General features: G+C 39.7%; 1 protein-coding gene across 1 annotated transcript in view; it reads right to left on the bottom strand.

The window, feature by feature from the left end:
- Positions 1–20,920, bottom strand: part of MTAP (methylthioadenosine phosphorylase) — a 37,716-nt gene that overhangs the window by 11,352 nt on the left and 5,444 nt on the right. The window contains exons 2-6 of the mRNA XM_021270650.4: positions 20,528–20,614; positions 11,103–11,161; positions 8,827–8,994; positions 4,429–4,531; positions 912–1,151 (exon numbers count right to left, since the gene is read on the bottom strand). Coding sequence (XP_021126325.2) covers positions 912–1,151; positions 4,429–4,531; positions 8,827–8,994; positions 11,103–11,161; positions 20,528–20,614 — 657 coding nt within the window. The remainder of the gene's footprint in view (positions 1–911; positions 1,152–4,428; positions 4,532–8,826; positions 8,995–11,102; positions 11,162–20,527; positions 20,615–20,920) is intronic.

Below are 20,920 nucleotides of genomic sequence, written 5' to 3'. Positions count from 1 at the left end.
AAATGTCACAGAGGGTTCTTTATTACAGCACAGTACAGATGTGTGTATTAATTTTATCAAAGACTTGATACTTTTTTTTGTGTACTGATGAATATTAGAGGATAAAAAATATTTTGGATAGTCAGAAATTCAATTTAATAATAATAAATGTTCTATGTGTGCTAAGCTGTATCTGATACTAAGTAGTTTTATATTATGGAAGCGTATGCCTCAGGAACTGCTGGCTCCATAAAAATCTATGTCATCTCTATTTACTAGTGTTTTTGCAGCAGTGCTCAGTCTATGTTCAAACAGTGCTGCAGAAAAATGGAGGCAAGATTCAGAACGCATCTGAGAAATTAGAAGTAGTTTAAGTGATACTGTACAGAGGTGTGGGAAATAATTTATTTGTATACATAAAAATCGAGAGAGAAGTTTTCCAGTTACTTAGGCAAATTATCAGGTGTCCAACTAAATTGGCTCTGTTGTACCATGCAGTAAAGTTCTGCTGTTCCTTTCTATGATGACTATGATTTAACAGGCTATTGGTGGAAGTTTTTTACTGGTAGTTTGGCCCAAGTGTATTCCACAAGAAAAAGAACTAAAGAAGACATAACCTTTTGCAAAGAGTTGCAAAAGAAAAAACACCAGACAGATTACAAGAGACAATCTCACACTAACTTCATACATACAGCCCCCCTGATTCAGACACAAGGAGCTAAATGGTTTGCTAGCAGTAAGGCAAGTTTATAAAAATGAAGGAGGTAGCAACATCTGTTTCTGTTCTTACTTTACAATTGTTACTCCAGAGTAATTCTTCAATACTAAGTAAAAACAGATTTAATTTAGTATGTGACCTCTGCCAAAAACTACATAAAGGTTCTTATCCAGATCCTTTTGAACAAGACTCAGAGGAAAAAAGTTGCACTCACTGTTTCTTCATGCTCCTTCCAGCAGTCATAATCTGTTGCCATAGCAATACTTGCATAACTCATTCCAGCTTCTTTTGCGAGTATCACTTCAGGCACTGTGGTCATGTTGATAACATCAGCTCCCCAGCTGCGAAACATCAAGCTTTCTGCTCGAGAACTGAAACGTGGGCCTTCAATTGTGATCACTGTCCCCTTAGAATGACATTGCAGCCCAAGCTTCTTTGCAATCTCAATAAGAACCTGCAAAGCATGCCAGTATAAGGAAAAACAAATAATTTCCCTGGTGCACTGCTCTGCATCTCACAAACACACAAAAAAATAAAATCTTATATAAAAAAAAATATTACCCTAATACTAAGCAGTATTCACATGGCTACAGCTGTCCAAATGCAACAATTAGTTTCAGTTTTCTCATCCAGCAAGATAAATTAATAGTATTACTGATAAGAATGATATTGAGCTCACCTGATTTTGATTGTATCACTTGGCTTACTGTTTTCAGAGTAGACCAAGGAGATTGGAAAACAGAAACATTCTGTTATATTTATATTTAGTTATATTTAGGCTTTGCTTACTTTAAGAATAGAATCATGAAATGCTACAGGCTTACACCACCAAGCACTGCATTGCCACAGTGTTGGAGTTAAGATGGGGAAAATATGAAATTCACTTTTTGAAAGTTTACAAAACTTTCTAAGTGTATACTTTAAAGAGTACCCTGGGAATCTGAAACTTTTACGTTTTCCCTATTGCTTGTGGCTGAGCTGTACATGTGTATTTTATTTTTATTTTTATTTTTATTTTTATTTTTATTTTTATTTTTATTTTTATTTTTTAATAGTCTTTACATTTCCAACAAGGACCACGTACATCATGATGAAATCATCATCATCATGATTTCCATTCTTGGTACATGGCTTGGGAAGCAATAGTTGATACCGTAAGAGTGAGAGCGTACCAGCATGGGTAAATGGGACTAGGAAATCCACAACTGACCTGAGTAGGAAAGTAACAGTAATGACACCTGCTTAAAATGACCATGCAAAGAAAGGCCTTGTCTTCTCAGCATCATGGACTTCTGAAATGTCTGCTGGAGCACACTACCCCAGCAGATGTGTAGGCAAACTTGCCATCCCCAAAGAGGGTGGGTATGTTTGCAACCCACACATGCTGGGGAAGGGCATTTGTGCATGTAACTGTGTGCATATGTGTAGATGGCCCTAAATGACAGTTTTAGGAGATCAGCCACAGAAGGACTTTTAGAAATTTGTATGTATTTATTAACATGCTGTATCTAATATTGTGTCTTATCCCTTTTACTGATTCTGAACATATAATTCAATGTTTGCCTGTTAATTATGTGTTATTAATAAATGAATAAAAATCTTCAGCTGTGATTTCACTTAAACAAGAGGAGTTGGGAAGTATTTCCCTGAAATGCTTTATAAAGTTACCACTCCAGTCCTCATAAGATGCTGCTGTTTCTAGAAGTAGTAACAACCAAGGCAGACTATGTTATTCAAAAGCCTGCAATCATGGAAAAGATAAATCACTTTCAGGTTCTCATTTGATTTACATTGTGTAAAAATACAATGGCATTTTTCCACATATTTGCACAAATGCAATTTAATAAAAAGTTTTCAAATGTTTTCATGCAAATTCCTTAATTAGCTTACTACATTAATAGTTTTGGTTTAATTGCTACTGCATTTAGCTATGATAGTCCCCTCAATCAGGGAAAACTGAAATAATTCCAACACTTTTCAGGGACACTTCCTGGAAAAAAAATCAATTCACTTTTATCTGATATTTCCAAACAAAGTCAAAGCATCTCTTTTCAGCCTCTCTAGGAGCTCAAAACAACATTTCTTTAAAACATCTGTTAAGCTGATTAGAATGCACGAGCTAATGAGATAATGATTACATGTGAGACTGGGAAGTACCTAAATGTTTGTTCTCTGAAAAAGTAGCATTTCTCTGCTCTTTTTTTTTTTTACAAAAATTAATATCTAAAGAGCATTGTTGATAGATACTTAACAATCAGATGAAACCAGCCTTGGTGCACTTTTCCTGCATCCTCAGGAAATGGCTTATATGTATCTACTTATGCTTTCTAAAAAATGAGGAAGAAACAGAATGAAGTATAGCTAGTCATTTCAGTAATAACACTATTTTTAAACCATTACATAAAGTCTACAGTTAGATGTCAATAAACTCCTTGAATCTGTTGTGACATGACATGCTCAAAGTCAGTAAACAACTATACGGCACCTAATCTTTGATAACAGCACGTGGCTAGGCTCTTGCTTCTTGTAAACTACATGTTATTTTGCATAATTTACTGCCTAGTGGAAGAAGGGTATGAATAGTCGCATATATAATATATACCAGTCTGTTTCCTCTTCAGCTTTAAAAATTCTTTACTTCACCTTCATTCCTAGTGCCCTGAAATGTTCTACTAACACTTGGACCTACTGGTTAATATGTCAAATCCACATTGTCCCTTGGCTAATTAACAAAAATAGCTTTTAATGGCAGTGAAGTGAAATGGTGACAAGCAGAATAGCTCAGCAATATAAATATTTGTAGATGCTTAGGGTACAGATTGAGTCACTTAATTCGTAATTCAGTTTTGACCTGTTCATTGTTGTAACTGATGGTACGGAGAGTGAAATTTGTTGGATGTACATGACTAATCTTGCAAATACTCCTGTGGCCCTTGAGAATGTAACTCCCTGCAGCTTCTGATCAGAGAATTCCACAACGGCACAAAACACTGAGTTAAATCTTCACCATTGCTTTTTCTCGGATGTAAGAATACACTGAGAAAGCATATTTAATCAGATACACTCTCTACTAGAAGTTTATAAAGGTGTTGAAAAGCAGAGAGCAGTTCACACTATTCTACGTGTTTTCTAAGCCTGAAAATCTTGAAGTGACTAAATTAAGAGAAGCAAAATTTAAGAACTAAAGGCAAATGTAATTTGGCTAGTTTCTATGTTTAATATCCTTTAAACAAAGCCATTACTCTCTACCATGACCAGCAATGCACAAAAGCACAAATGCAATATTGGTATTTCTGTGAATACTGAAGTATTATTCTTAATTCTCTGTACTGCAAGTATGTAGAGTGTCTTAGCCAAAGACGCTGTTTCATTTAGAATGGAAAGGAAATAATTTCTAATTCTGTCTTCCTATTTAGTCCACACTGTTTCTCTCTTGTCATTTACACGAGAAATAAAGATATTTTGCCCTGCTATTAAGACTCTGGAGAAATCTAGGTTGCCAAGTGTCTTCTTAAAGTGTTTCAAGTACCTACTTTAGATCCTGCAAGATCTTTTACTTCCTATACCTTCCAAACTTTACAATTTTCTTTAATATCATGACATATCTGAGAAATAGGAAGAGGAGGAGATTATCTCCATATTCTGATCGTGGGTAATTAGACTACTACACCATACGTAACAAGTATAATAAAAATATAACATTTTAAAATACATCTACAAAATTCACTAACCTCTCTGGTTTTGGTGCAGAATGGCTCTGCCATTGGAATATGACATACTCCTGGAAGAGCGGAACACTGACCATCATATAAAGTAGAATGTCTTTTAGTTGTCCTGGAAAAGCAGAAAATATACTCAAGGGAGAAGAACAGAGACAAATGATAATAGGAAACAATAAATTTACAAAAGTCCAAAACCATAATATTCTTGAAGGGAACAAAAATATCAGCACAATGACAATCACTCAGTCACCACCTGTAATCAGAGAATCACAGAATCAAGGTAGAAGGGACCTCTGGAGGCCATCTGGTCCAACCTCCTGCTCAATCAGGGACACCCAGAGCAAGTTGCCCACGACCTGCTTATCATGGGGGATTTCAACTACCCTGGCATTTTCTGGGAGGCCTACTAAGCCAGCCATCCACAGCGCAGGAGGTTCCTCCAGAACACTGATGATAACTATCTGATGCAAATGGTGGACGTGCCAACTAGGAGAGGAGCGCTGCTGGATCTTGTCCTCACAAACAAGGAGTGGTTGGTTGAAGCAGTTAAGGTTAAGGGCAACCTTGGTTGCACTGACCATGCAATGGTGGAGTTCAGGATCTCATGTGGCACGAACAGAATACCAAGCAGAGTTGCAACCCTGGAGTTTAGTAGGACCAACTTTGGCCTTTTCAAGCAATTGCTTAGGGAAATCGCATGGGACAAGATACTTGAAGGAAAAGGAGCCCAAGATAGCTGGTTAGCTTTCAAGAACTGCTTCTTCCTTGAAGAACAGAGCATCCCAACAGGTAGGAAGTCAGGAAAGGGAGCCAGGAGACCTGCATGCTTAAACAAGGAACTGCTGGGCAAACTCAAGTGGAAGAGGAGAGTCTACAGATCATGGAAGGAGGGGCTGGCCACTTGGGAGCAGTATGAGACTGTTGTCAGATACAGGGAGGCAACTCGGAAAGCTAAGGCCTCCTTTGAATTAAACCTCTGCAAGAGGGGTCAGGGACAACAGAAAGGGCTTCTTCAAGTACATTGCAGATCTGTGTGGTCTGGATGATTGGGTAGTGAGGTGGACTGTGCACTGGCTGAAGGGAAGAAGCCAGAGAGTTGTGGTCAATGGGACGGAGTCGAGTTGGAGTCCTGTATCTACTGGAGTCCCTCAGGGGTTGGTACTGGGACCAGTACTATACAGTACATTCATCAATGACTTGGATGAGGGAATGGAGTGCACTGAGAACAAGTTTGCTGATGACTCTAAACTGAGAGGAGTAGCTGACATGCCAGAAGGCTGCTGCCATCCAGTGGGAACTCGATGGGTTGGAGAATTGGGCGACGAGAAACTTAATGAAATATAAAAAGGGGAAGTGTAGAGTCCTGCATCTGGGCAAGAACAACCCCAGACACTAGTGTAAGTTGGGGACTGCCCTACTGGAGAGCAACAAAGGGGAGAAGGACCCGGGTGTGCTGGTGGACAGTGAGATGACCATGAGCCAGCATTGTGCCCTTGTGGCCAAGAAGGCCAGTGATATCCTGGGTTGTATCAGAAGGGGTGTGGTTAGTAGGTCGAGAAAGGTTCTCCTCCCCCTCTACTCCGCCCTGGTGAGACCACATCTGGAATACCGGGTCTAGTTCTGAGCCCCTCAGTTCAAGAAGGACAGGAAACTGCTTGAGAGAGTCCTGTACAGAGACGCAAGGATGGTTAAGGGCATGGAGCATCTACCTTACAAGGAAAGGCTGAGGGAACTGTGTCTCTTTAGCTTGGAGAAGAGGAGAGTGAGGGGTGACCTTATTAATGTTTATAAATACGTAAAGGGTGAGTGTCAGGAGGACGGAGCCAGGCTCTTCTCAGTGAAATCTAATGATACGACAAAGGGCAACAGGTGTAAGCTGGAACATAGAAGGTTCTGCTTAAATATCAGACAAAACTTTTTCATGGTGAGGATGACAGAACACCAGAACAGGCTGCCCACAGGTGTTGTGGAGTCTCCTCCTCTGGAGACATTCAAAACCCACCTGGATGCATTCCTGTGTGACCTGATGTAGCTGTTCCTGCTTTGGCAGGGGGATTGGACTAGATGATCTTTCAAGGTCCCTTCCAATCCCTAACATTCTGTGATTCTGTGACCATGTCTGGGCGTCTTTTGAAGATCCACAAGGAGGGAGGCTCCACAGCCTCCCTGGGCAACCTGTGCCAGTGCTCAGGCGCCTTCACAGCACAGAAGTGCTTCATGTTGCTCAGAGGGAACCTCCTCTGCTGCAGCTTGTACCCACTGCCTCCTGTCCTGTTACAGGGAACCCCTGAAAGGAGTCTGCCTCCATCTTCTTTGCATCCTCCCTTCAGATATTTATAGACACTGATGAGAGCCTCCTCTTCCCCAGGCTGAACAGTCCCAGCTCTTTCAGCATTTCCTCACAGGGGACATACTCCACTCCCTTTATCACCTCTATGGCCCTCTGTTGGACTCTATTCCAGATGGCCATGTCTCTCTGGCACTGTGAAGCCCAGAACTGGACTCAGCACTCCAGCTGTGGCCTCACCAGTGCTGAGTAGAGGGGAAGGATCTCTTCTCTCCACCTGCTAGTGATGCTTTGTGTAATGCAGCCCAGGATACCATTACGGCTTTTTTAACACAACCTAAACCATCAACGTCCTTTCAATCCTCTTCTCAACATGTAACTTTAAAATTTTATTATATAAATGTTTTTCTTTATTTTTCTTCTTTTTTTTTCTTGAAAGGGATATGTTCCTAATATCCAAACTTAATAAAGCTGGTTATTTCCTTCCTAGCTCAGAAAGTCTTTCATGCAGACTGGCAAGTGCTCGGAAATGTAAAGCTGTGGGAGATCAGCTAGCTTCAAAATGAATCAATAATTTTGAAAATTACATTTTGGATGAAGTATGCTCTCAGATTTCATATCTGCGTTCATTTCCTGCCTCTGTCATTGTCTTTCTGACTGACCTCTGCATGAGTTAGTTTCTCTATACTTCCACCCCTCATCTGTACCAGACAATAACCCTGCTATCATCTCAATTCTTTCTTGTTTAAAATCGTGGTCTCTCTGGGATACTTCTTACCATGCACACCGATCAAGGTTTAGCATAGTTAGGCTCCTCACACCTACCTTTGAGCCTGCTAGACTATAATGTTGTCAAAATAATATATGCTTTACTCACAATCATCCAAACCACATACCTTTGTTTAGCATTTCCTCCATCAACCAATAGTGATATAAAATTGTTCACTTCCAAGTACTATTGGCAGAATAAGGATGAATATGATTTAGTCTGTATAAATAAAGTCATCAGCCTCGATACTTTTAGCCTCAGCAAAAAAATAAAAAAGGAAAAAATCCTATCCACTGATAGCAATACAGCTACTCTCCGCTCAGAAATCAACTCCAATATAACACAAAGCAGTCTATATGAGGCTTGTTCCTGCACGGTACTTAGTCATTTAGATACACTGTACCTAGAATACATTCTCTTACAAGAAAAAACATTTGAGTTACACAAAAAATCAGTACGTCAGAATTTCAATAACACCTCATTGCAGAAAACAAGTAGACATGTTCAGCTGGCAATGAAATATTGCCAGCAGTCTCATATAAGCACAAAGAATCCTCATAAACCACTCCAAAAACCATTCCAGCTTACAACTAGATGGAACACAGAGATACGACTTTAATATATAATACAACTATAAGTATTAATATTAAATTGACTTGTAAACACGTGCAACTCCACTTCTGAATTATTTGGTGTAGCTGATGATCTTCAAATTTTACTTCTTCCTTTTGAATTTTATTTGGATTTTTCAAATCACTGAATAATCAAGCAGGGGTTTCTGATGGGAGTACAGACTTTAGAAAACAATACTTCCTTATGATTCTTAAAAAATAAAAAATGTTAGCATGAATTCTTGTTTTAAAATCACCCCCTATCTTTTACCACAATGTTGGTTTTCATCTCTCCAGTATACAGCCTCATTATTACTGTATCTTTTTTTCTACCAGCATCCTACTCCACTGAGTTCCCTCTTGCACCTCTCCATTTCATTTCAGAATCTTTCTGAAGCTTGTAGTGGTTTGTGCTCTTACAATGCTCCTCCCTCACATCCAAGGAGACCTCTTTTCTTCAGCAGACTCTTCCCAAGCAGCAGTATTTTGGTTTGCTTGAGACCATTCTTCAAAGTCTGGTTATTTCTTCAGTACCTGTTAGAGCTAGACTTCTAATCTCATTCCTGCTTCCTATTGTGCCTTCTTGTATGAATATCCCTTGATGCCATAAGAACTGAGACTATCACCTCATTCCACAAAAGCTTAATTAACATCAACATATTTTTATACAGCTTAACCCCGCTCATACCTTTTTTTCTCCTCCCAAACTAAGTACATAATTAAAATCGGATTGTACTCACCTGTCAATAAACTGGTCAATCATGATAAGATCACCTGGTTGTATTTCTTCTCGTAATGAACCGCAGGCAGTAGTCACCAAAACATGTGAACAATTCTCCTCTTTTAAAGCCCAGATATTGGCACGGTAATTGACATTTGATGGCATAATTGTATGATGTCTTCCATGTCTACAAAGATGCATGTTGACAGCAAGTCAAATAAATCAGACTGAAATTGCCTTTGTTCTCTCAGATAAATGAAATTTCAGGAAATGTAGTTTCTCTAAACAATACCGGAGGTGGAACTGATCATTTCAGCAACTTGGGGCATAGCTTGTTTTCTTAACTGTATTGAGATTCTCATAATATTTGAACCAAGAAGTAATGATGTAGCTTTTATTTTTTTACAAGTTGAACTTCGAGATTGTAATGAAAAAAATCTTGAAACTACAATCGAAATACACTTTAGCATCTTTAAGGGTACAAAAACCATTTTTCTCTGAAAATTGTAACCCATTTTCATAGATTCTGAATACCCAGGGAATAGCAATATTACATCTTCCACACACTACAACAGATTTATAAGATTTATATACAACTCTACAGAATTTCTACTCAAGCATTGCTTGTGTTCTCTAACCTAGAAAAGAGTGGAACATCACAGGAAATTAAAAGCAGAAAACACACCCTATTTTAATGTCACCCTCTCAGAGAAAACAGTAGTGTATCATCAGATTTTTCTCTTTGCTTCTAAAATGATCTGTCCATTTTCATAAATTAGAAGAATGACTTCGCATCGTTTCAGAATTATTTTTTCACCAAAACAGAAAATACTTAAGTCTTACAAGAACACGCTTTCATTTTATTTCTGTCATCACCACAGAGATGCATTACTCCCATTAAACAGATTTGAAAGTTGTTCCAAAGTATGTAGGAGGAAAGGGGGAACTTAATTTCCCAATTAGCTCCTTCAGAGAGAGCAAAAAGTTTGAAAAACTTGATCAGTCATGAACTGGGAATTGCACATGGCACAACCAAGTATTGTCAGGTAGGATTCCCGTGTTGTCATTAGCATTTCCGATAAGCTAGCAAATGTGCAGATTTATTGTTTAATATTGTAGCTGTAATAATTCCCTTCCAGAAATATATATATATATATATATATATATATATATATATATTTTAAAATCTGGTGTTCAAAGTTAACTTCCCTTCCCCCCCAAAAAAACACTAAGCAAAGGTGCAGGTACATTGGTCCCAAAAATAAACTTGTGGGACTCATATGTGAATGGTCATAAAACCATAAAAACATAAAAACAGTGAAGAAATAACTCACACCACAGTGGCTCAGCTGCCTGTAGCCCAAGGTCTATTCTGATATAGCACAACCATGTGACCTTGGCTTAGTATTTTTTTTTATTCTAGAAAATGTTTCCCAGGTATAATAAAACATGCCAGCAAAACACAAGCAGAAACGTGGAGTTGGAAATAGTCATCAATTTAACAGAAAAATACTAGCATGAAAAGAGTCAGGACATTAACTGCAAATAGGTCACAACTGCCCTGGCCAGACTCACACTTTGTCTTCCACACAGGCACACCGTGTCTATGAGCTCAGTGCTCCCTCCCTCAGGCTCAGGCCCTGGCCACCTCTCTTTGCACAACCTGTGTCACAGCCGTGCCTCCTGGATGGCTCTCAGACCTTTGCTGTCATTCGTCTCCAGACCTGTGTTTTTGATGGATTTTTGCACAAATGCTTCAGCCTTGTCTCCAGCCCTGTCCTGGCCCTGTTTCCTGCTGCTCCTGCCTGGGCTATCTGGATGGATCCTGGACCTGATGCATCACCTCTGCTTCTCGAGAACTGTTAATAGACCTTGTTATTAGCAGCTGGCTTAGACCATGTTGTCCAGATGCTGTATTAACATTTTAATATTTGACCTATTAGCACTTTAATCCAAGATATCCATGGCTATGCTAGCCAGTGTTACTATTCCATGTACTCATTTACAGATCCTGCTTCCAGCATCTGCTGTGAGTATGGTAAGAGACATCTGAATAAAGATGACCCAGGGAGGGAGAACTACATGGGATGCAGCCTTCTAAGCAATACAGGTAGCAGCTAGAGGACTCAGTAATCAAAAGGGATGACTTGGAAGAGTCTACAGGAGAACCAAGTACAGATTGCCATACAGGCCTGACAAAGTCAGGGTAAAAATTCAGTTCACCTCATGTAAAAAGAGAAGATTTTTGAGAAAACTTAAAAACATCATATAAAATCCCTCAAGATGCTCATTTACCTTGCCAGCAGCACACAGCTCACATTTTTTATCTTTCCCAAAATCAAAGCATCTGATGGCTGCAAAACAAGCAAAAAAGAATGAGTTACTGCATACCAATCACAACAGAAACCTTAACTACTACTTAAAAATAAGGAGTACAGCTATATAAGGGAATCCTAGTGAGATAAAAATAACACTGGAAACATCACTGTACTCTCCAGTGACTGGAAATATCACTGTACTCTCCGTGGCAGATTAGTACAAGTGTGGAACTGGAAGATCAGCCAGGATCCTCACAGTGTTTCTGTGTTCATACTAACAGTAACTGCAAGCCCCCAAGAGGTTTGAAATAGTACTTTGTAATACTAATACTTTCAAATATGTTGAAACAGTTATTTCAAACAGAGCAGAATTAACATGAAAAAGAATCACGAGCATGTTGCCTTTAAAACAGTTAGCAGTCCTTTGCAAACTTTGGTTGCTTTTCGCTAAAAAGGAGTCATTTCCTAGAGAAAGACCCCCCCCCAACAGAAATTGCTTTTAATCTGCCCCTTACCCTAACGTTCCCCATTCATTTCTCTGTCACCTTTCTACCAAGCTCACTCTCATGTTTCAGTCTCCTCCAACCCTTTCTTCTGCTCCCCACATTTCCCAACAAACTCCCTCTTCCCTGCTGCATGGATTCCTCCCTTTTGGAGGTGAACTATGATATGACAGAAAACTTCTTGTACACTAACTGCAGAAGCAGGGTTGCATTTTGTCAGACGAGGGACCCAGAGATGAAATGTACTTTCCTCTCACAGCTGTTGGACAACGTGTTCCTCCTGACTAGCCAACCAGCCACAAAGCTACAGCATCTTGTTTGTAGCTGCCCAGCTGGGACACACATCCTAGTTTCCTTCTGAGGGATGGAGCCCGTGGTACGGACCCATATCTGGAGCAGCTCTGGAAGAGCTGCTGCCTGTGGGAAGCCCACGCCGGATCAGTTCATCAAGGACTGCATCCCGTGGGTGGGACCCCACAGCACAGGGGACGAGAGTGACCGAGAAGGAGTGGCAGAGAAGAAGCGCTGTAGACTGACTATAACCCCCATTCCCCCGTTCCCCTGCGCCGCTCGGGGGGAGGAGGTGGAAGAGGGTGGATGGGGGGGAAGGTGCTTTTGGTTTCTTTCCTTTGCTTCTCACTTCTCTATCTTGTTAGTCAATAAATCTTACAAGCTTCCTATGCTGAGTCTGTTTTGCCTGTCCCAATAATAACTGTGCAATCTCCTCATCCTTATCTCAACCCTTGAGCCCTTTTCATCATATTTTCTCCCCATTCCTCTTTGAGGAGGGGGAGTGAGAGAGCAGCTTGTAGCTGTAAGAAAAAATGTGTTTTTCTCTGGTCTTTATTTACACAGGACAATGATAAATAAATTCCTCAATAATCACTTAATCTTTCCTTGGGCTGAAATCACCATCTTTGCTCAGCTCACGGCCAAAGCAGCAACACAAGCAAGCACAGAACACCACTCTGCAGCCTGGGGAAGGACCATCATATGAAAAACGACTGCTGTACCCGAGTCTTCTGCTGAGCAGCCCTCTGCACTGTATATGTCTCTTGATACAGGCTGCTAAGGAGGGCAGCTCCATCTTCTGGAAGTTGATGTGTTTGAAGTTCTTGTGTGGTTTTGGCATGTGATTTGAAGCAAGAAGCCTGCTCTTAGCTCAGTTTCTGTTACCAATTCTGCTGCTTGCAGACATGCCATTACTGCCACAAGCTGCTCTCCTCATGCAAGCAACCTCTCAGCAAGCTCTGCATGAACTCACCATCCCTAAAGGACTGGAAAAACAGGAAACCCTTTCAAAAGTGTCTTAAGATTTGATGTTGATGTTTGAATTTCCCTTTGAAATCCCTGTAACTTTCCTGTTGAAGCAATTTATTCCTGCACTGCAAAGCTGTCATTTATTTCTAGTTGGAGATTTTGTGCTTGAAAATAAAACCAAGGAGAAGAGAAGTGTTCAAAGACACCTTAATGTGTTGACAAGCATGTAGTACCAGAAGCTGAGCCCTACCAGCCCTTAGGGGAAAACATATTGTGTGTACAAGTAAATTAGCAAAGACAAAGCTGTTCTGCCTAGTGAGTATTTAGGTGCTATACAGTTTGAGGACATAATATAATATACTCATCAGTAGAAACAGTCGTAAGACCATAACAATAACCTGGAAAGAGTTGGAAGGGATTGAAGACAATGCAGGCTGTATGGCCACACTGCTGGGCTAGCAGCATCCCTGCTCAGCCAGGCCCAAAAACAAGCTGATGGTCTGAGAAAACAAAGCAGGGCTCCTGTGGGGTCTTCTCTGGCCACAGTCCTACCTGTGAAACAAGCTTTGTTTGCCAGCAGCGTGTGTGTGGTCATGGAGGCTGCGGGCGCAGGAGCAGGCAGAGGACATCTTGTATATGGGGGCCAGCCCCTGGGACAGCAAGTGGCAGCAACAGTTCTTTAAAAATGAATCCCTGGTACTGCATCTGGAGCTAGCCACATTTTCCTACTGGCAAATTGTGACTGGGAGAAACTGGAAAAAGGTCTCTGGACAAGACTTTTTCTGCTGAAGGGAAACACTTTCCCCAGGCCATTAAGAAGCTAAGGAACACCATTAACGTTATCTTAAATGTAAAATAAGAAAATGAGATGGCTTTACAATTCATTTTACCAACATACATACTATTTTGATACTATTTTGGAATACTTTACTATACTATTTTGATACTTTAATGTAGTCATTAATGATCTGACTTTATTTTTTAAGAGTGATTCATGCAGTTAGCTTCTGGTTCATTTCTGTATTAGCTTTGGAACCATAATAAATCTCACTTTGGATTTCCAGAATGATTAATTTCTCAGCCACATTTTTGCTTTGAAGCGTCCATTGGCTGTTAATGAAACAAGTGAAACAAGCTTTGTTGTGTTTTCTTCAAAGTCACAAACCAAACACATACAGATGCTTTGGGCCAAAGGAAGGAGCAAGAAGGTCTGTCCAGCATTAAGAATTTGGCCAAAATGAGGAGGGAGCTCCTACCTCGACACCTTGGAGAAGTTTTTTGTTTGTTTGACCAAAACCTCTGTGTGCAGAGGCAAGGGGAGAGTCAGTTCTCTGAGCTCCTGATTTTGCAGGTGGAGTCTGCTCCTGGGCTATACACTTCAGAGATCTGAAATGTGGGGTGCTTTTCGCTTCCCATATTCAAAACTTTTTGTTAAAAAATGTAAGGCCTCTGTTTCATTAGATGCTGAACTGCATTGCTGCTGAACATTGATGCAGTTGGATGTGTTGCTTCTTCAGCCCAATTCAGAACTGCACTTTTGCTATTTCAGTAAGGATATTGGAAGACACTCCATGCCAGTCTCTCCCTCCTGGGAATTAAAGCTGAAATAGTAGTTAACAAAATTGCAATATATTTACTGATCACAAAGGTGTAAATGTCTGGGAGAACTCACACATTCATATTTAGAAATGTCTGTTGCCTACTACTTAGTATCATTTTTTTGGATTTTAACTCTAGCTATAAAATTTCAATTCTCATTTACAGCTGTTAATTCTACTACACATGTGAAAATGTGCAGAGACATAGAATAAAAATCTAATATATCAGTCCCATATAGCTACATATCAGAGACCTTGATTTCTAATAAGAATAACACTTTCTACTTCCTACTGTGCGGCTATTTGGGGTCATTTTTTATGTAAGATTTCTTCAAAACATTTATTCATTCACCTAGATTTAAATTCTACCAGATGCACATTTACCATTTTTTTTTAATAAAGGGAATATTCCAAAAAGTTGTTTTCAGAATTAAGGTGTATTCTGACTTTTTAAGAAGTCCCCATTTAATGTTAAGATGTTGACATTTAAATATTTAACCTATTTCCCTTACTTTATGCATATTCTTCTGAACTAGATATGGCTATAAAAGTATACTTTCTGAACAGGGAGAAAGGCTTACTGTCTAGTTGTCAAGGCATTTTGCTCTTACAACATTCCTTAACAATGACAGTTCACAATAATTAGCATTTAGGGTTTTGGTTTTTGAGTCTGTTTTTTTTTGTTTAGGAAGCCCAGAAAAAGATTTGCTGTGTGAAGTAATAAGCAAGCAATTTAGGTCACAGCAGAATACAAAATTATCCTTAAAAACTAAAAAGGACTTCAGTGGAAATTCCTTGCCTGCTCTCAAAATGACAAATAAAGGTCACCAAGTGGAAAACAAATCTCCTTTGGAAATGCCAAACTCCAGTAACTGCAAGTGCCAAATTCAAGATTCCTGCAAGCGTCAGTTCAAGTTTACTGCCAAGTGCCGAATTCCAGTTTACTGCAATTGTCAATTCAAGTTTACTGCCAAGTGCCGAATTCCAGTTTACTGCAAGTGTCAATTCAAGTTTACTGCAAGTGCCAAATTCAAGTTTCTATCAATTTCCAAAAAATCTGGGGGAAATAAAGTACAATTTAACTCCTATTTGATATTTGTTTGTGTCATGGAACTCTACTGAATATTCACATACACCACTGCTGCAGCAAGAATGCAACAACTTTTAAACCCAAGAGTCGCAGCATCCAAAGTGTCCTTCCCTATCTGCTGCCTTCCTAGACACTTAAAAAGGCTTCAAGCTGGCCATGTTACAGATTTCTACAGAACAAACTGAAGGCATCTTCCAGGTGATTGCCTGAAGAATTGTCTTGCTCATGGAAGTTAGAAACATGATGAGGAAAATGGAACATTTGGAGCAAAGAATGCAATCATAAATGACAGATTAAAAAAGGAGTTTGCAAAGAGTGCGTCCAGAAAGGAGATAAGGATAAATCAGCACTGTACAAAGTTACAAGGAAGTGAAAGACACAGAAATTTCAAACTGTGTGTTAACTACTTAACAGAGCTAGTGTATGCTTCGGTTCCGCTCTTTTTCCCCCACAAGATCTTTCCAGTGTTATACCTCTGCGATATTATCTAATTTGTACTTCTGAGCTTTGAAACGCTGATAAAATAATAAAAAGTTCCAATGGAACAATCTGAATTTTAATCTCTAATATAGTATTTTCAAAACAGGATTTAATAAAAGGCCCAATAAAAAGTTCTCAAACATTAATAATTCACATGCATATTTAAATTATATTTAACTACTTCCCCCTTCCACAAAATCCAAGTCAGATATATATTAGTCAGTCTTGCAAAACAGAAAAGGAAGCAAGGAACCCTACACAGTTAACCCTAAGTTATGACAGTAGCAAACAATTTAAACAAATCCCCTCTGACTACAACATAAATATGCATAAAATATGTTTTTTTTTTGACGTCGACAGATTTAATTTTTATTTTGGCTTAACCTCAGAAGCAAGATTGAACAGAAAACAACATAAACACGCACATGGAAAACTTGAAAGGGAAAAAGTATCTCATAGATTTTCCGAGCCTTCATTTAATCTGCAATCAAGTTTATGAACGAAGTGATGCACACAGAGACAGAGAGGCAGAAGAGGAGCTTTAGTGCTATGTCACATGGTCTGGTTTTCCTGCTGCAAGCACACAGAGCTCATATACAGGTCAGAAAAGAAACCTGCTTTGTTAGCCAGATATACCCTTAAAAAAAAAAAAAAAAAAGAGAGAGAGAGAGACGACAGGGTGGAACACATGCTTATAGAAGTTTCTAGCACAGGAAGACCATTCGGTGATTTGGGGAAAGGTGTTTCAGAACCAAGTTCTAACATCCAGAAAGTAGAACAATATAACTGAAAATATAATCTGAAAAAAAAAAAAAGTTTAATTAGTAGCTTCACAATACAATGCTGAGGATAAATGCTGTTGCAAGCAATTTTCTTGCTCTCCAAGAGAACAGTATTGTCCATACCTGGAGACAGAATACCAAAAGGTTCTGGGGTATTTTCCAGAGAACAATGAGGGAACAAAATTTCATCCCAGTTTTTTATATAATAGGAATGATGGAAGTGGAAAAGGGAGAAGAAAAGGTTGGAATATTAACAGGTGTAATTGTATTATTTTTCATGAAACTAATTTACTACATTTCCACTAACATTGCTAACATTGAAAGATGTTTGTATCTTACTTCTCTCAGCAGTTAAAAGACCACAAAGGTCTGAAGTGTTTGTTTAGATAAAGTGTTTTACTTCTTAAAATTTCAGGCACTCTTCATTGTTGTCAAGGCTCTATGAAAAAGCATCCTTATGGCAGAAAAAAAAAAATTTGGTTTTGTTTCAATAGCTATCAGGAAGAAGAAAAGACATACTTTAGAAAAAAATTCTAAACTTAACCACAGGCTTCTACACTTTTCCAAGCATATTTATTAAAAAATAAAAAAATACCATTTTCCATTTTGCATTCTGCAATGACTGCTGTTTCTCTGCTATCTGTTGTTCTAAAACAAGAGAGGCAGGCTGTGTAACACCTCCTTGCTGAATGTTAAAAAATCTCAGCAGCAAAACAAGCAAACGTTAATTCAGGAATTACGTTTCTCAGGTTTGATTCTGCTTCATTTTAAGTGAAGCAACTTGACATACTCATTGCACCATATGCCAACTGTACCTTGTGGCATAAGCCCTGCACTTCTTAACATAAGGCTTATCCACCAGTTGTTCCATGAAGACAACAAGTGCAAAGACTGAAGTTACTGTGGCTCTCTGCAGAAGTCCAACTACACGAAACAACTATCATACCAATGGCATGAGTTCAGATCTGCAGGCAGAGAGGAGAGAGGCAGGAGAGCAAGGATGAGGATAAATACTCGTTGTTTGGCTGTGATGACTTTCACAGATGTGGAAGTCCTGTGAAGTTGTTCAGCTTCCCACTCAGAAGGTCAGCTTAAGAGTCCAAGTTAGCTGATAACTGTAACTGAAATTCACACATGCATTCCTGCTATGACAGCTCCTCGGTTTGGAAAAAGCACACAACACATGAACATATACAGAGGCACAACAGTGACAAGCCTTTTTAAAGTGAGCCTATGCTGAATGCATAATGCACAAGCTCAGACATAGTAAGTCCATTGACCAAGGTACCTCACAAACTACAACAGACAACCAAGATTTAATTTCCCCCATCCATGTTGCTTCTGTGAAGAACTCAGAGAAAAACACAGCAGCTAAATTTACACCCTAAAAGAAATTTTACAAGCCCTTCATTTTGACAAAAGATGAAGGACTGAGGAAGTTTTTACCACTCTCCCATGTAAGAGCCATCCTGCAAGTACTCCCATTCAACTCTATAAGTCTAAGTCTTACTGTGGGGGTCACCTACAGCACTCCAGAATTTGGGCTACTCAAATCTTGTTGCATCCACGTGCTGTCACAGAACAGCCTCCTAAAAGGCTGCACTGCCGCTGTGCCCATACCACTCATCCAAACCTCTGATGTGTGAGAGAGGAGGAGAGCATTTCATATTTCTTGGACAAAGGCTTCAAGCCTTATCTGCTACAAGGGTAGCAATATTTTTGCATTTGAACAGTCTGCAGAAACAGCCATGCTGTGACCATCCAGGAGCTTCCAAAAGTAAGAAATTAAATGGCAGCTGGTTTGGTTTAGCTAATGGATTCTGCTTTGTATCAACACTGGATACATTTGAGCAGTGGGATAAAGAAAACAAAGGAGGGGAGTCTCCTTTATTCTCTTGCAATTTGTTAGCAAATTCTGCAGGATGGTGGAAAAATTAAACGTATTTTTCTGACATTTCTTTCCTACTTGACCTTCATCACCTTCCCCTTCTTGAAATGTACACACAAACCATTTCCACACCAATTTCCCCCTTAAACCATTTTGAATAGAGGCACAAATTAAAATTTTCAACCACAGGCCACAGAGATGAACTTTTGGCCAGCTTCTATCCATAAAATGACTCTTGCTGCTATATGCCGGATGTTTTATTGTATGTACATTAGCTTATGCTGGTAAATTTCATAAGACGTGATTCTGATGGCAATTCTAAAGTGGTTAACTACTCTGGTTTTAAGACATTGCAGAAAAATTGAGATTCAGATCTTCCATAAACTTCCTCTGTCAACTCAAACCTCTCCCTTGATTTCACCTGCCCGTAAAACTTTCTCTTGTCCTTCATCTTGCCAGTTTCTATGCCTTTCATACCACACTAGGCACTGTGTATAGAGCAACATACCTAGCCTCCATTCCCCTTTGCTGAGGAAAAGGGCTGAAGCAACACAAAGGAAAGCTTTTCTACGGGCTGGGAATTGAGTGGCTGGAGAACTGCCTGGCAGAGAAGGACCTGGGAGTGATGGTGGACAGTCGGCTGAATATGAGCCAGCAGTGTGCTCAGGTGGCCAAAAAGACCAACAGCATCCTGGCTTGCATAAGAAGCAGTGTGGCCAGCAGGGCTAGGGAGGTGATCGTCCCCCTGTACTCGGCTCTGGTGAGGCCGCACCTCGAGTACTGTGTTCAGTTTTGGGCCCCTCGCTACAAGAAGGACATCGAGGTGCTTGAGCGGGTCCAGAGAAGGGCGACGAAGCTGGGGAGGGACCTGGAGAACAAGTCCTACGAGGAGCGGCTGAGGGAGCTGGGCTTGTTCAGCCTGGAGAAAAGGAGGCTCAGGGGTGACCTTATTGCTCTCTACAGGTACCTTAAAGGAGGCTGTAGCGAGGTAGGGGTTGGCCTGTTCTCCCACGTGCCTGGTGACAGCACGAGGGGGAATGGGCTAAAGTTGCGCCAGGGGAGTTTTAGGTTAGATGTTAGGAAGAACTTCTTTACTGAAAGGGTTGTTAGACACTGGAACAGGCTGCCCAGGGAGGTGGTGGAGTCACCATCCCTGGAAGTCTTTAAAAGACGTTTAGATGTAGAGCTTAGCGATATGGTTTAGTGGGGACTGTTAGTGTTAGGTCAGAGGTTGGACTCGATGATCTTGAGGTCTCTTCCAACCTAGAAATTCTGTGATTCTATGATTTATAATGAATACGATGCCTCATAAACAGCCTTCAAGCTCCATTTTAAAACGTTTCAAGTGGTGAGGTTGTAAATACGACTGTAAGGAAAGCACTGGTGTATAAGGTGTAATTCAGGGATAACAGGGAAAATGGTGGCCCATATACCTCGAAGGCCGGTTTTCTGCAAGTTAGAAAGGTTCCTGGAGCTACCTGAAATATAATACAGGACACACAATAGCACAGATTTGAAAGACAGGGTTTATGCCTCTTGGCTGCAAATTCAGGACTGAGTAAATTCATCCAATGTACAAAGGAAAAGAGGTGTATTCTCCTTTGCACATCATCATTTTTGTAAGATCTTGTTTCTACAAACTAAGAATCACACAATATATAGCCATGAAAAAGAAATAGTCTTGTGACTGCACCTCTGTTATACATCCACTTAGCACAGAAGCCTAGTCCGACAATTTTTCAAGCACAAAAACATCTTAAAAATGGAAAGTCTTAGTAATAACAGAGTAGGTTATACACACCTTGCCATAAGGAGTATCAACATATTTTTCTGTTCTTCCTTCTAAGATATCTGGATCATCCAGGCCAGTTCCACCGATAATTCCAATCTTAGACAGAAAAGTACATATTAGCCTTCTTGAAGTTATGCTCCATTTAACAACATATTTGAAAAATTACTTAGACACCTACAAAATGTATTTTCTGCTTGAGATGGGGCTAGACTATGCATCAATATAATATTACACACCCAGCACAGTTTCCCAGAAAGGAAATTTAAACTAATTGATTTTAAACAGTTGTATTTAACTTGTCAATATCATACGCTACGATTCTCCTCTTTAAAGGTACAAAATTTAAAATGCCATGGAAAATGCACAAAGATGTGCCAATTCATCATTTATTCCCAATATGAA

The sequence above is a fragment of the Anas platyrhynchos genome, chromosome Z, assembly GCF_047663525.1.
Source record: "Anas platyrhynchos isolate ZD024472 breed Pekin duck chromosome Z, IASCAAS_PekinDuck_T2T, whole genome shotgun sequence".
NCBI lineage: Eukaryota > Metazoa > Chordata > Aves > Anseriformes > Anatidae > Anas > Anas platyrhynchos.
The sequence above is the reverse complement of the archived record's forward strand: the minus strand, read 5'-3'. Positions and strand labels throughout refer to the sequence as shown.